Genomic DNA, 16,919 nt, shown 5'->3' on the forward strand with positions numbered 1-16,919 from the left:
AGTAAGTAGACGTAGTAAGAGTATAGTAGACGTAGAAGTAGTAGTAAGTAGTTAGGTAGGTAGTAAGTACGAGTAGTAGNNGAGAGAGAGAGNGAGNNGAGAGAGAGAGAGAGAAGGGGGGGGAGGAGTTTTAAGCATCGCTTAAAGTCAAAGTAAACATTGGTACAATTAGGCTTAAAACTTTTAGAGTGAATTGTCATTCTGAAGAATGAAATCTAGCTGTCTCTAAAAAGAAAAAATTGAGTCAATCTTGAAAAAGAGTAGCTTAAGTTCATTTTATTTTTTAAGATAATTCTACATGGTAAATATAATATTAATCAGTAATATTGAATCAATAATAATGACAATATGCATTTTTAGTATTTTTACAATTTTATACTCTACTACTAGTTTTATACTCTCAATTTTATACTCTACTAGTATTGTTGATAATATATTTTATTTATTAACATTGATAGTATTATTAATCATATAAGAACACCTTTAGAGTGAGATTCTACTCCAAAAAATTTAGACAGTATACATATGAGTATTTAAACGGATACGTTATCCCTCTTAATAAGATTGCCATCAATTGTCCCATCGCAGGATTGAATAGGTTAAACGCATATTTTAAAAGGTTAATCGCATTTGCCGCACGCGTGATTGACCTTCGAAGACTAAGCATCCTCCAATTATTCAATCGATCTGTGGCTCCATCCGCAAAATCTGACCTTGATAAACCTCGATAAACCTCGAGCAAAAAAATATTTTTGGCATATCCGCGAATAGTCATCCTTGTTAATTAAAAATTGAGGTGATTATAATTGAACGAAATTGGATGATCGAGATTATTGTAGACGATTAAAACTATCGTTACTATTATATTTATCTCTGTTGTATTATTTTCCTCATACTCAAACTTCTTTCCTTTAAATAGCTTTTACCTCTAGTTAAAAGATCATTGTATTCTCATAGAAGTAACTAGAATTTTTCCGACACTTTGGCATCTATCCTTTTTATCACGCTCGCGTTATTCGCACACGGTAACCCGAATTGCATGTCAAGTCGATCAAGTTTTTTTATTTTTAGCTACGCCATTGGCTCGCTGCCCAGATTTCGCATTCTGTCTAACGCTTGGTCGCAAAAATATTATAATATATTTGTATCGTGTATCTCTTGAGTTTTTCTTAAAAAATCAAATTATATAGAAACTGGATAGAGTACTCAAAAATAAGAAATATATATTGAGGAAAAAATGTACTAAATTTTAATAAATATTTATTCAACACAAAAATGATAGTTAAATCAAATAATTTTTAGATAAATATATTTTTATATTAATAATATTAGTAAGTATGTATATCTTTTTATATTAGTAATATTTTATAAATATTAGGTGTGGGAAATAATGCCATCTAACGGGAAAAACGCCACGAACTTTTTCCCACACCTAATATTAAATATTCAAACAAATGATTTTATTGAAATTTAGTACATTTTTTTCAGTGTAGTATTGATTGAATCATGCGCTAAGTATATTTTTCAATTATTGCTTCGGTGAAGCTCTTCCCAAATCTTTTTTTAACATTGATCATAATTACATTGTGAGATTTCAAATCGTGGCTTTTTGTATAAAGTTCAATGTCGACGGATTAGATTCAAATGCGAGCATCTCGTCAAGCGAATTTCCCCGGCGCTACATAATCGCGTTACCACGCGATTAAAAAATTGCGTAGAACATGCGCTATCGGTGACATGATGATAAGAGCATGCGACGAGAAACGATCTTTGAGCCTCTTGAATTTGAAGGTGCATTGTGGCAATTATACGCGACGTAATGTATTTCGTTTCTCCTTTGATACAAATCCAAGAAAAGCATTTTAATTTTTGGATTTGAATGTATTAAAATTATTATATAATATATATATATATATATATATATATATATACAATGTTATATAATAATTATAACATAATATATTAATTTATTGTGTTACCTATAATTATAATATTATATAATATAAAAATTATATATAAATAACATTATGTTATATTTTTAATTTAAACTCGTTTAAATATTCCACGAAATTTCGCATTCGATATATTGTATTATTACGTTGTTTTTTCGTACTTTTTATTTGGATATGTGTTTTTCTGAATTGTTTTTTTTCTTTAACTTTTTATCTTTGTTAACATATATTTGCATTTGTGAACATTCTTTCATGTAACTTATTTTTTTTTTTTTTTTAATAAATGACTTTGTCAATATTCTTTTTGTCTTGGCAACATATTTTGTTACTATTTCGTCGGATAATCGTTTTGCATAATTATTTTGAAAGAAAGATAGGAACACAAATTATTATTGATAAAAAGTTAATTTATGATTCTCCAACAGAATTTGCCTCGAAGAAAAAATGCATATCGACAATCTTTATAGATTTCTAGTTTGACAGTTTAACTTTTACACTGAACTACTTTTATACGGACTACCAACGTCTTACCGTATCGTAAGCTTTGATAAGTCACTCAACGATATTATAAGGAAAAATAATTAAAATAATTAATAAACTGATTATTAATTATTGTCTATCAACGTCAGAGATAAACAAAGGTATAAAGTCCAGTTTTACAAAATCTTTTCTTATTATTCTTTTTTTTCTAACAGATGTGAACGGATTACCTTGTTTTATTATAATATCTTGTTTTATTACAAGTTCCAACATTTCAGATATGACGTTATTAAAAAGTGTAACAGAGATTTCTTACATTGTTTTTTGTGAATTGAATATATAAAAATACTCGTTAATTGAAATTAATAATTTTCCTTCTGAAACTGTGAAGAGTAAAATCTCACTCTGAAATCGATATTTATAATCGATTCTTATTTTTAAGATTATCTTAAGATGTCATAAATCAATCAGAGAATTGCATTAGCATCTTAAGACATTGGCGGCGTTTCAGCGGAAAAAATATATCTTTGCAACAGTTGTAAAATTCTTGAATATGATTAGTTTATACATTTTGATCCAATGAGAAATTAAGGATAAAATCAATCATATTAAAGAATTTTACAACAATTAGTTTTTCTGCTGAACGCAACTATTAGACGATCTTAAATGAACGGACTATGAATACTGGCCTTAAGATTAAAAATTGAACTACTCTTTTTCAAGACTGGCTCAATTTTTATTGCAAAATTATAATAAAAACGATCAATAATCGAGCATATAAAAAAATTATAAATAATATTTTGTCACTTATTCAATAAGAATAATAAAAACAACGTACGTTTTGGAACCACGAGTTCTTCTTCAGCAATTTCGGTGAAAAAATTAGATATTTGTTAATGATACATAAATCATTTTACATTAATATAAATGTGAGTTAGTAATTGAACTTGTTGCAATAACTATATGGTGTTGTATATACTGAGGATGATTTATAATTACAAGTTGAAATCCTGTTTTTATATGAATATGGCGTCGTTGATCATCTTTTTTGATGATTAGTCATCTTCTGTTATCAAGCGAATATGAAGTTGGAACAATCTTAGTCAAAGTATAAATTACTAGATATTATGATAACTAGAAAGCAAATTAAGTATAGCCGATTAAAACTAAAAAGAAGCTGTAGTAATTTATAAAATATTAGTAAGTTAGTAATTTATAAAATATTAAATGTTAAAAAGAAACTAAATTAAAATTAAGCAATAAAACTTATAATACATAAAAAACATTTTCAATTTTTATTCTTTCGAATGAGATTCTACTCCAAAAAATTTAGAATTCGAATCTATCAATTAAAATATCTACAAATTTGTCGAATTGAGATTCTAATCGACCCATTATTTTCAGTTTATTGTGACTTGTCGACATTTTCGTCTTGACTTCGTTCTTTATTTCGCCTTAACTGTTCGCAAAATGCCACATCACGCTTCTCCTTCCCGGCTATACTACATCCAATGCAAAGATAAACGGTCTCCGGATCCATATATATATATATATATGTACACATCACGCGACTTTCACTTCGCTCGATAAGGGAAAAAAAAAGAGAATTAAGCAACTTCGTATCTGCGTATCTGACGAATGTGTAATTACTATAATTTATAATTCATAGTCACGTGGCCCCCCAGTGGGCTTGCACACATTGACTGCGTTCAGCCGACTCAACAGTTGAATAAGCGCTCGCTGCTATTGGTATATTCTTTTAGATCATCCAATCAGCATTTTAGATCTATAGCAGAATATAGAAGAATACATCAATAGCCGCGAGCGCTTACTCATCTGTTGTACTCATCTGTTGTATCTGCCGAACCGCAGCCATTGACGATTATATTGAGCTAATCTTCCTTTTCTCGTTTAAGAGATATTTTCATCGCATATTATCCTTATCACCTATAGCTGCAATTCTTATCGTTATCTTTGCCACCATTACTTCTACTTATCGTTATCAGAAGATTACAGTCGGTTATACTTATTGTAATCGCGATTCTAAAATCGCGCGGAGCAATTCTTGAAATTTGTTTCGATTCTAAGATTCGATTTGATCTAAATTGAGACATTTATCATGTTAAAGATAATAGATACTTATACTATATACAAATACTTCATAGAGATATACGAATGAGTGAAGAATTAATTCTCTCCCCTAATGCGTTTCCATGAATGCATGTGATAATGTTTGATAATGACTTCGAGACTTCATGATCTCGTTCTTATTTAACGTATCTTATGACATTCGATGATACGTGTCGAGATGAGAAACGATTACGGAATTTTTTATGCTTTGTCACACGTCACAAGAACCGATTATGAGTTTAACAAAGGATAATTTATCACTCCCACGTAATTCTTTCGTAACATTTCGCGTATAAATATAAGTATTCTTTGTATTCAAAATTTAGATTCAACTGGCGATCGATATAATCGAATAAAAATTTAAAAATAAATTTTGAAAATTACTTTTGAATAATTCTGATTCTTTATAAATTTTTATTTTTATGGACAAATATAAATGAGAATATCAATAAATCTCATATCATTTTTGTCATTCTGTTACATTTCCATTCTCAGACACAAATAAATGTATAAAAATATCAATAATAATAAATCAATATAATAATAATAATAATAATTAAATATCAATCTTCCTTAAAGTATTAACGAGTCAATTCTAAGTAGAATCGTAAGATTTGTAACGTGTTCTCGTAAAATTTGAAAGAATTTATGACTAGTATTCTAATTTTATATAAGACGTATGATTATTCGTAAATAACTACGATTTCTTGTAAATTTTATAGCTAGTAAGAAATTATTTAAAAATATTATATAAAGATATAAGCACTTAAAAATTCTTACAAGTCTTATAGGAATATATTAAGAGCCTTCTGTTTAGGCATAAATCTGTCATTAAAATGTTATAATCATATGTTGTGAAAAAAATTTTATGAATTACACGAGACAGTATAAAAAAATTGTTATCTTAATATCTGTTTTCTGTCCTTGTAGCATTATGAAATTATAGTTTTTCAATGCAAATTTATTAACCCAACGAACACTTATGTAAATCATCATTGACAATAGTTGTCGCTTTTATGTAATCCACATGTGTCTTCCACCGTGACAATTCTCTATACAATATGTACGTCACGCATAGAATGTTTCGCAAGAGAATTGAAAACGGAAAACAAATGGCCAGAAGTTTATGGTTTAAAAATTAACTTGGGAAAAAATCGAATAAAGTTGCGTTTATTTTAAATTTTTATCCTCCATTTGACATGGAGGATAAAAATTGTATAAATTGTATAATTTAATTTATTGGAGATTAGGTAAGATTTTTTCGCGTTTCTTTTTTTTTCTTTTCTAGAGGAATTGAAAGGCAAGTTTTAAATGTGTAAAATCTCATTCATAAAGCATTTTTTTTCCTACCACTTTATTCTGTTTGAATGTATTCTTATTGAATACATATAATCAAATTATGCTTACAAAAGTCGTCTATTGAAAAAAAATGAGACCATTTTTTTGTTTAACTATATTTTGTTTAACTCTGTAGTATAATTATACAGAATCGCATAATATAATTTTTATCGTATTTAATCTTGAGTACACACGATTGGAGTCATTCGCGTCCTGCATTTCTTGGAAATAATACTAGGAGTTTGATTTTGGCTAAATAATGATTTCTATTCTTTAATTTTAATAAGTAACTTTTATTTTCTAAATATGTTAAAATATATGTATGGTTACTTAATAATATTTATAATTATTTAATAATTTTTGTGTACTTATAAAAATAATAAAAATTAATCGAGGACACAAACGACCCACAATGTGTAGTGAGAGATCAGAAAATTATTGTTTGTACTTTAAAGGGTTGATTTTGATATACGTTCATACAAAACTTTCGTCTGTATTTATTCCTGAGATTACTTTTGATAAATTCTGCGTTTTTCCCGCAGCAACTGTTAATTATAATTCTTTTCCTTCCAGAAAATAACGTCGGCAGTCTTCGTACGGCAGCTCACCGATGCATCTACGGATCTTAAAAAGATTCTTATTGACAAGATCCCGAAGGAACAGGAGCGAGTCAAAGCTTTCCGTAAAGATCATGGATCTACTAAAGTCGGAGAAGTCACCGTCGACATGGTACGCACTTTATTAATGAGTCAATCTTTTTTATTATCGTAAAATAATTCAATCCTGGTTAATTATTTTAATTATTTTTAATTTAATCAAATTTATTATTTTATTATTTTAAATTTAATCAAAGAAATAGTAATTTTCTAAAATAAAATATTATTTCTAAGATAGAAAAGAGATATGCGATCCTGCACATTATTAACGTTTTTATTTAAAAATTTTTTATCGTGATTGATTTTAACTGTATTGTGATTTTACATACATATATATTTGCGCATTTATCATTAAGAATTATAATAATCATAAATTCAACGGAGGAGGAAGATAAATGGATTATTAATCGTGTTACCAGCCTGAGAGTGTGAGTTGATAAAGCTTGCGTGCTTGTTATATGATCATGACAATCGTAACGCACGTTGATAATTTCTGATTGTCACATGCAGCGTCAATAAGTAGTATATTTTTTTTCGCTGACTATCAGCCGAATGCAGCGCGTGGCGATTAAGTTATCAAATGAGCTGGCTCTTACTTGTCGCGCTATGTGGGCTTACTTTTATACTTATCGCCGATCTCTGCATAATTAACGTGTTAATGACCATGAGGCTAATATTTTTTAAATATGGGTTTGTACACAAGTCAGAATATTGTTCTTCTTATGACTCTGTTTAGTTTTCCGATCCAAGAAAAGAGTTACAGTGCTATGTGTATGTTAAATTTGGATCAAAGATCCTGTGATAACCTTCGCGAGGAGTTAGAGGTCTCACTTTTGCTTTATTGCAATTTTCAAATTTTCTCTCAAGATTGATGACCCCAAAATCACCTTATCTCGAGTCAGGGACTCCTTACAAAATATTATTAGTGTTAATTAATAAATGGGAAGTAAAAAACATTTAAAAATTAAGAAAGTGATTGTTTCATTTCGTCATAATTAGATGAAAGTTAGAGAAACGGAAAATTGCTCAAGTGATTGATTGACCGATTGCAAAAATTTCTTGTTATTCTCAGAGTTCGATAATTGAGAAAATCCATGTTAATATTATAAAAAATCGTCAAATTTCAATGCCAAAAAAGGTAAAAGATTAATATCACAATTATAAATGTGTAACGTTCAGCGTATAAATTAAAGAGTAAAGAAAAACGTCTAAAAAAAAACATTCTCGACGGATTCAACTGTACTATTCTTAATTTTTAAACAATATTTTTTATTGCGCTAAAAAAATTTTTTGTACATTTGAGGGCCTAAATATAAGATCGAAATATATACGTAATTGTATTTTGTAACGTTTTAACTTTTATACTTTCTATAGTTTTTATTTATTATATCTATCTTTAATTATAAACAATAATATTATAAATAATAATTATGAACAGTAGAGATTTTTTTAAGTTTTTCTGACTCTTATTAGCCTTTTATATCTCATTGTAGTATTTTGAAGACTCATTAAAAGTCCTGTTATTTCAAATTTTTATTCTAATAAATGGGAAATATTAGCGTTATTCTTGAAGAAGATTCTCGAGAAATTTTAATAATTATAGAATATTTTAAAAAATAAACTTGAAACAGGACTCTTAATGTTCAAAATACTACAACGAACTCTAATCTTTCATGATTATATTAAAATTATTGAAATTAATTAGAATAAACTTAAAAAGCTTAGAGGATTTAGACAGCCGAAAGAAGTCTAATCGAAAATAATTGCAATAATATTATTGTAGTTTCTTTTTATTGCCCCATCTAACATACTTTGTTTTGAATGCAGATGTATGGCGGTATGCGCGGCATCAAGGGCCTTGTGTGGGAACCATCGGTACTGGATCCGGAGGAGGGCATCCGATTCCGCGGGAAGTCAATCCCCGAATGTCAGAAACTCCTGCCGAAGGCATCCGGCGGCGCGGAACCGCTTCCGGAGGGTCTTTTCTGGCTGCTGATTACTGGCGACGTACCTACAGAAGCGCAGACGAAGGCTATCTCGCAGGAATGGGCATCCAGGAGCTCGTTACCCGAGCACGTAGTTAAGGCCCTCAACAATTTCCCCAAGACTCTACATCCGATGACGCAGTTCTCCGCGGCGATTACGTTGTTGAACAGCGAGAGCGAATTTGTTAAGGCGTATAACAAAGGTGTGCACAAAAGCAAGTACTGGGAAAGCATATACGAGGACTCGATGAATTTGATCGCCAAACTGCCGGTGGTTGCCGCCACCATTTACCGCAACATCTACAAGGGCGGCAAGGGTTTGGGCTCCGTTGACGCTGGTCGGGACTGGTCCTGGAATTTCGCTAACATGCTCGGTTATGACAATCTGCAATTTATCGAACTGATGCGTCTCTATTTGACAATCCATTCGGATCATGAAGGTGGTAATGTGTCCGCTCACACCACTCACTTAGTGGGATCCGCCTTATCAGATCCGTACCTATCCTTCTCCGCCGGTATGAATGGTCTTGCCGGACCACTGCATGGTTTGGCCAATCAGGAAGTGCTGGTATGGCTGGAGAAGTTGCGTGATCAGGTTGGCGACAGTCCTAGCGATGACAAACTCAAGGAGTTCATCTGGAATACACTGAAGAGTGGCCAGGTCGTGCCCGGCTACGGACATGCTGTTCTTAGGAAAACCGATCCGAGGTATACTTGCCAGAGGGAGTTCGCGTTGAAACATTTGCCAGACGATCCGTTGTTCAAGGTAAATCGCGCATCTTATTACAATGTTTTAAGTATAGTAGAAAGTATAGTAGAAAGATTTTATTCTGCTTTAAATAAAAAAGAAAATAACCGAATTCATTAATCCATCTCTTTAAATATTTAAGAATATTGCCATAAAGATTGAGAAAATTAACTTCGGAATATTCAATTTTTTTCAACATTGCATTTTTATTTGCATACATTGAGAAAAAAATTATTATAACTTACTAACTAAATGCATTTAGTTCGCAGTGATTTTTAGTAAATGAGAATAAATTGAAATGAATTAAAAATTCCAATTCATTTTAATTTATCCGAGTTCGCGCTTTAGAGGCTGGAGTTGAAATGAATTGAAATGAATTGACTGAGGGCATAAATTTGTTTCTATTTATGAAATGGATAGAAAAGAAAACAATGACTTGAAAATAAATCTTTCTATAAATATTTTTTTGATTTTACAATAAATTTATAATTCCTTTTTTATATAAATAGAACAGTATTTTTATATCCATTTTCGATTGAAACAAGAACATTTCTATTCAATACTGTATTCTGATATGAATTCAGGATATGGCATATATATTTCCTAATTTTAAACTGTGATGTATTCACAGTTTACAAATTATATATATATAGATATATATTGAAATTTTTTTTAATTGAAGTGAATTCGAACGAGACTGTTCTTATTCATAATTTTGAATTATGAATGGGATGTATTTATTAATTTAATTTAAGGTTATTTACGACATAAGTATTTTTTTACTCGGATAGGCATGAAATGAGCTATTCATCACGTTGAATTGGATGGTTCATGTCCATATTAGACTATTTTTTAATTGAAATAAATTAAAATACAAAAAAACTATTCATCATGTTGAACTCAGATATATTCATGGATTCGAGAAATCGGAAACATCGAAATAAATTCATATTTTTATCCATTTCAATTTATTCTCATTTAATGGTCAAATATTTAAATTAAATATACAATACAATGTTAATTGTTTGAATTAATAAATATTTGTTTAAAATTAACAAATATTTGCTTGACAGCCCGTGTCCGTTACATTTAATTGAATAAACTCACATTTTTTTTAATCAGTAACTTTTTTTCTCAATGTAGTCACACTCTATTCGGAATTCAATTAGCATGATTCTGATTTAATTCCAAGTTAATAATTTGTATTAAATTTTGATATTAATATCAATGTTGTTATTTTCTTCTTTACAGCTTGTCGCACAAGTGTACAAGGTAGTTCCGCCAATTTTGTTGGAGACTGGCAAAGTGAAGAACCCGTGGCCGAATGTGGACGCGCATTCGGGTGTGCTGTTGCAATACTATGGCATGAAGGAGATGAACTATTACACGGTTCTGTTCGGTGTGTCGCGCGCGTTGGGCGTGCTCGCTTCTCTCGTTTGGGACCGTGCCTTAGGACTGCCCATCGAGAGGCCTAAATCCCTCAGCACTGATCTCCTTATAAAAGCTGTCAAGGCTTAAAAACCGTTTCTCACTGGACGATCGACCAGCATCACCTCGGAGTCTCGTCGTCTCCTGATCTCGATTTTGTTCGAGCGTCAACCGCGGCGCCGGGAACTTTGATAGGATATCATTTTGATACCAACCTCGACGGAGACACATCAACGAGCCCGCGCCTTATTGAACAAATAATAGTGTGATTGGGAGAGAGCGAGAGAACGAGAGAGTGAAGAAGAATGAAAGAGACACAAGGCTAGGTATTAAACACGACAAATAATTACGTCTAATGTATTATCTAAATGTAGAATTATTAAGAGCAGACACATCAATGTTCCCCGGCAACGAATTCGCATTAATTCTCTTCCTGTTGTCGATACTTTCAATGAATAATGATAAACAGATATGTTAATCACACAGATATACATTATATCTGTATAAATTAATTATATAGATATATAATGTAACGTGAAAAAAATATGTTTTAAATTAAATTCTTACGAAGTATCAATTGCGGGGACAGACATAAATGGGTGTCTCGCAACGTAGCTGCTTATATAAGTGGAAACGTAGATTGGTCCAATAGTGAAAACTGCCAAAATTGCGAGGAAACTCACGATAGTGCAAAAAGTCCAGAGGATAACTTTTAGATGTCTAGATATTAAAATTTTTAGACATTCTCTAAATGTTTCTCAGGTGTCTAAAAGATATTTCCTGGAATTTATTTATAGAAACACACACACACACACGCACACACACACACACACACACACAAGATAAAGAAACGCGTCAGAAATAGGTAATTATTGTAAATAAAGTCATCGCTCAATACAAAGCAACACGCCGACTACCGCTAGAAATTTAGAGAATTTAAACTATGCAAAATTTGCGGCGATAGTTAATGTGTTAGCCTAACGAAAAAATCATAAATAAAATATAAATAAAATCATAAATATAATAGAAAGTAGAAATTCGAAATCTAGATTCATTGCGTAAGGCAACATAAATCAAGAAATCATCACCTAAAAAATAATTTAATTTAGATCAGATATCATTCAGAGAATTGTTTTATCTGGCTTTTATGTTATTCGGAATGCGATTAGACATGAATTAAAAACCGTAACGTTGTTGTTTTGCCTCGTTACACAAAAAAATGCACCCGGATGTGTATCATATTTCTTTTTCGAACGGGTGGATTTCCCAGCAAACGAGAATGAATTAAAATGGATTGAAATTTTTTTCTATCCGAATGCGTATTTTAAATAGCGAATACTTTTTTAAATTTAATTGGATTCAATTGGATTCAATTAGATTCAATTAGATGATTAATTGGAGTGAAAAACTGCATTTCCTATTCAAAATTTTGAATTGAACAGTATTCACAATGCATAAAAAAAGCCAATATTATTTTTAAATTGAAAGGCATAGAGATATGCAATTTCTTTAAATAAATAAAAATGCATTCAGGATTGAAAAGCATGTATCTTAACATGCGTGAATCAATATTTTTGAAAATCTGAATCCATTTCAATCCATTCTCGTTTGCTGGGTTCAGAAATGTATTGGATTTTTTAGCAACAGAACGGTGTCATAAAGAATAGGTCTTGAAACCAATAGTCGGCAATGAAACGCCAAAAGGCGAACGTGCCAATTAGTTCAGACGTAGATTTCCTGGCCTTAGTTTACTGTCCCACTTCCCTCAGGAAATTCATTCTAACTGTAGACGGAATAAATACTGTATCTATGTTTCTGATTTTGGAATGGCAAAAGAAATGCTGTTGCTGTACGCGAGTTGCAATAGTTGAATACTTAACGGCATACAATGACGCAGAGTGATTAAGCATACTTAAAAATAGTGTTTATAGTCTCGTCGAACGTCATACTTAGTTGTATCGTGACGAGAAACCGCCGTGAATACAGTGTAAAATTAAGAAGCATGACCAGTGGTGGACCCACTGTTATAAGAATGAATGAGTGTGTGCATATCTTATTTATATGAATGTGAAAATAAATGAATCAAAGGTAATCATAGCTGACAAATCTTTTCTCCTTCGGGACTTAGAATTCATGAAGCACCGTTCGCCTAATCGTTCGCCTTAGTACGTAATTCCAAAAATCTACGATATTTATCGTTGAATATTCTATCGAAATATCGAGAGAAGGATAAAGAATAAAATTTAAAAAGTTCTTAAAAAAATATTCAATAAGATATTATCAATTTTAACATCAAATGAAATATGCTTAATCTAAAGACAATAAAAAACTTATATGCATTTCTTACTGAAATGCATTATAAGAATTAGGAAGTAGAATGGTATTAGTGTGGTAAATAAAAGTATAGCAGATCTGTATATTTCTTATTGATAGAAACTGATTTTTAATTTATTTGACATCCCATACTTTTAGCCTTTTTATTATTAAAGTCGAACAGGAACCCCTGACTTATATAATTATATTAGATAAAGATTAATAATCGGAAATGATTGATTTTTAAAATCGTTATTTCGATAGACTCGACAGGTCGGGCTGAGTTTGCAAAAGCACGAATCATGTTTTCCACACGCACGCTCGGTCCGCCAACATTGCGTTAAAACAATCTATGTCTTGTATTTTACACATTTCGAAAATTTTATTTTTTTTACACAATTACAGTTAAATAGAGAAGACGGACGCCGAGGATAAATTCGACGAGTGTAGATTCGGTATAATATACCCCGCATAGAATTTTGAGGAGCAAACAATGTACACGGGAGATATGATTCTTATGTGTTACCAACATTTAAGAACCCGTTTCTCAATATGAGAAAGCTAGCATTAACTTTTAAGTGTTATGATCTCACTCTGGTATTAGACGGCATTTATATCTCACCGCGTGATGATGTTAACAACGCCTGTACAGTCTTTGCGTGTATCCATTAATCTTTTAGAGCACACATTGACAATTTCCTCTTTTTTTAAAGCTACGATAATTAATATTATATCTATTGGAGTATTTAATGCTACATAAAAGATAGATTACATTTACAATTTAAATAAAGCAAAGACGAGACAGCTGTCAAAGTTGGAGACAAGATGATTCCTTTGTGTCACGGACTTTCATTAGTACATCCATCATCCTGGCGGCACGCAGTAACCGCAGGTGAATGGAACCAGAAGATACGTTTCCTTAAATAACTAAAAATTCGCGCTTTAAATAATAACATATCACTTGGAGCAGTTACAGTAGTGAACTATATCAATTAGATATACATATTAAACTTATATTATTCCTCACTGCCAAGAAAAATAAAACGGAACAGGTTGAAATCGTTCAGCGAATCAGTGAGTCAATAGACGAGTTTTTGATTTAAAGCTCCCATTCACCTGTTGCGATATTACGTATGTCGCATCCTAAGAATATCATCAGCCTTCCATCGAGTTTTATCAGTCCATCCTTCATTGTGCTTTTTTCCCGCGCGCCATGTAAGCTATATCGATATCAGCAAATAACTGTCTCAGAATTGAATCCACATATCACAGAGCAGTTCATATTCTGCCTTAAGAAGTTTTCCTCAATCGGATTACCTGGCCTGAATCTGCTCGGCCCTTACGTACGGAAATGTCAAGATTTTGCACTTTTTCTCTCGTCCGGCATTATATTTCTTTCTCATTTTTTACAGAGCTCGCTTTCTTAACGAGAAGTATAAAAAACTATGTACACTTTCTTGCGTTCTTACATATGAACTGAGTACGAATAACGAGTTGCCTCCCTCCATCTATTTTAACTGCCTGTTTTACTGCAGAATTTTACTGTAGGTGGACGGGATAAGAAATCTCTTACTTTTATCATGCAAATGATAACATAATTCGCATAAGCAATCGATAATTCCTTTTTTAACGAATTAAATTATATACTTGTTGTTATATTCAATGATTATTTAACTATTATGATAATCAACTATACATATACATCTTGTATATGGACGCAAAAAATAATTATCTTTCTTTTTAATACTCACTTGACATCTCGCTTTGTACATTTACTTTGTACATTTCTACTTGTCTTCATTCTTTTCTTATTTCTATATTGAACGAGTTGAGGCTTGTTATGTCACAAAAACAATATCAAAACTTTCCTTTGATTGCATAAGCAGCCAGGGTAATTAATAATTGTAGAACAGACCCGTCCACCGTTCTTTAAATGGCTGTGGCAATAAAATCGGATGCATTTTGAGGATCATACCAGGAGATTGAAATCAATGAACGAAATGCGACAGCCCATGCTGTTTTCTTCTTTCGTATAACTGTCAAAGTGTGTAACCAGAACTAACTTAGCTCAAAAACATATTTTACATTTTGGATATTTCATTAGACTTATAAATGACTCTCATAATGTACGTCATGTCTTTTTTAAACGTCCGACGATCCATTCCAGTCCCTGGTACAATCTGAAACATTTTTTATTATCATTTATTTTAGATCTTATTCCTGCTAGAAATAAGTTCATCACGCTACGGTCTTACCCTTCTCCAGTAAGAGCGCAACAGCTCTGTATATGCCACTGGTGTTTTTTGATAGATGTCAGATCCAATTGTCTTGAAATCTCAGCTGCAGTCATGCTGCCCTTTAAGTCTTGTTTGTTGGCATAGACCAGAACGTTGGCTTTACTCAATTCTTCATGGTTTAGCATCGAATAGAGCTCTTCCCTAATCATACCGAGTCTCTCTCGGTCAGTGCTATCTATGACCATAATGATAAATTCGGTATTCGTGTAGTAAGTAGACCAGGCAGCTCTCAAACTTTGCTGACCACCCAAATCCCACATGATAAAATGAATATTCTTCCACACAACTTCCTCTACGTTGGATCCGATAGTCGGAGACGTGTGGACAACTTCGTTCATCAAGAATTGATATAATATTGTTGTCTTTCCGGCATTATCCAAACCAACCATAACTATTTTATGCTCTGAAAACAATAAATTTTTATTACAAGGTCTGTTTCTTTATAGTTAAATTAGACTATATAAACAGATAAATATTTGAAGTTTGGTGAAAGTAAAATAGAAAGTTTTAGCACTATTCAATGCAGTGACAAAGAATAAATGTCTAATTTAGTAATTTTGATTTATATTCTTCTAAAGAGTATTATATCCTTCTAAAAAGTAAAGAATAATGTGATGAAAGTAGATCAAATTGAAATATAAATGGCAAAGCCAGGATTTAAATTCAGGAGTCAAGTCTTCAGATATAGAATGTGATTTATTCCTTTCTAATAATGTAAATTAACTTTAATCTCAGTTTAATTTATTCTTTAGCCTTTTCTGATTCTTAAAATTAGAAAAAAAAGTGAAAAGTAAGTTAAACCAAGATTAAAGCCGTATACCCCTAATCTTAATCTACAGTTAGAAACAGGTATTAGTAGCATATGTTAACAGATTAGAGAAAGTAGGCCAATGTACATGCATAGAATTTTCAGTAAATATCATTTGACTCATCAAGTCTATATCAGATTCTTGATAAAATTGATGACTCCAAGAAAAAACGTTTAAAATAATACTCGTAAATTTCGTGAGCATCTTATTATAGGTCCAAAGTACTTTCCGATCGTATGACAAGTTTTACGTGTGAGTGCCGACCCTTTCAATTAAAATTGACATATCATAGATCGCTGATCGACAATTGGTCGATCACCTAGCACGTGTTACTACAAATATATACAATGATAACATACAAAAGGAGGGAAGAATTATGACTCATGGATCTTATCATAGTATTTACCTTCGTTGCCGAAGAAGCTCCACAGTTTCGCGAACAGCAGTCCCATGTTGACTGGTCAGATAGAGACTAATCGAATATTATCCGTTCGACGTCACGAACTCACCGTCTCCTTAAGAGAATGACTCGGGAATAGGATGGTTCATTGTCTCTCGGAGGGGTTATGTTTGCTTCCGCGATGACGAAATGTCGTTTACATGCGACGACGGTTTACGGACCGACGTCATAATCGCGTTCGAACGTCGATGCGGACGCTGGCAATATGCAAATGCGATCGCGGTAACGATTGGAGCTGCGATGCGTGAACAATGGGCGAGAAATCGACGGAATACGCGAACAGCCTGTCTAGCTGTCTAGTTCAATCGGGCAAAAGTGCGACA

At 31.8% G+C, this 16,919-nt stretch overlaps 2 protein-coding genes across 2 annotated transcripts in view; one reads left to right on the plus strand and one right to left on the minus strand.

Moving 5' to 3' along the window:
• LOC105621087 (probable citrate synthase 2, mitochondrial) overlaps nucleotides 1-10,807 on the plus strand; it is a 23,540-nt gene extending 12,733 nt beyond the window's left edge. The window contains exons 3-5 of the mRNA XM_012202558.1: nucleotides 6,474-6,629; nucleotides 8,384-9,307; nucleotides 10,541-10,807. Coding sequence (XP_012057948.1) covers nucleotides 6,474-6,629; nucleotides 8,384-9,307; nucleotides 10,541-10,807 — 1,347 coding nt within the window. The remainder of the gene's footprint in view (nucleotides 1-6,473; nucleotides 6,630-8,383; nucleotides 9,308-10,540) is intronic.
• A 4,249-nt stretch (nucleotides 10,808-15,056) lies between these two features.
• On the minus strand, nucleotides 15,057-16,588 carry LOC105621089 (ADP-ribosylation factor-like protein 5B). Its single transcript, XM_012202560.1, has 3 exons — nucleotides 16,543-16,588; nucleotides 15,286-15,730; nucleotides 15,057-15,210 (listed from the first exon to the last, which is right to left on the minus strand). The coding sequence occupies exons 1-3, from the start codon at nucleotides 16,586-16,588 to the stop codon at nucleotides 15,162-15,164; spliced, it is 540 nt and encodes a 179-aa protein (XP_012057950.1). The 3' UTR covers nucleotides 15,057-15,161.
• Nucleotides 16,589-16,919: the final 331 nt, after the last annotated feature.

The sequence above is a fragment of the Atta cephalotes genome, assembly GCF_000143395.1.
Source record: "Atta cephalotes unplaced genomic scaffold scaffold00032, whole genome shotgun sequence".
In the NCBI taxonomy this organism is placed as follows: Eukaryota; Metazoa; Arthropoda; class Insecta; order Hymenoptera; family Formicidae; genus Atta; species Atta cephalotes.

Excerpts from the sequence above, each read along its gene's own strand:
- LOC105621089 (XM_012202560.1), bottom strand. The coding sequence starts at position 16,588 with ATGGGACTGCTGTTCGCGAAACTGTGGAGCTTCTTCGGCAACGAAG. Across the intron at positions 15,731-16,542 it reads GAGCTTCTTCGGCAACGAAG|AGCATAAAATAGTTATGGTT; the intron begins GTAAATACTATG and ends TATTGTTTTCAG. Across the intron at positions 15,211-15,285 it reads TGCGCTCTTACTGGAGAAGG|ATTGTACCAGGGACTGGAAT; the intron begins GTAAGACCGTAG and ends AAAATGTTTCAG.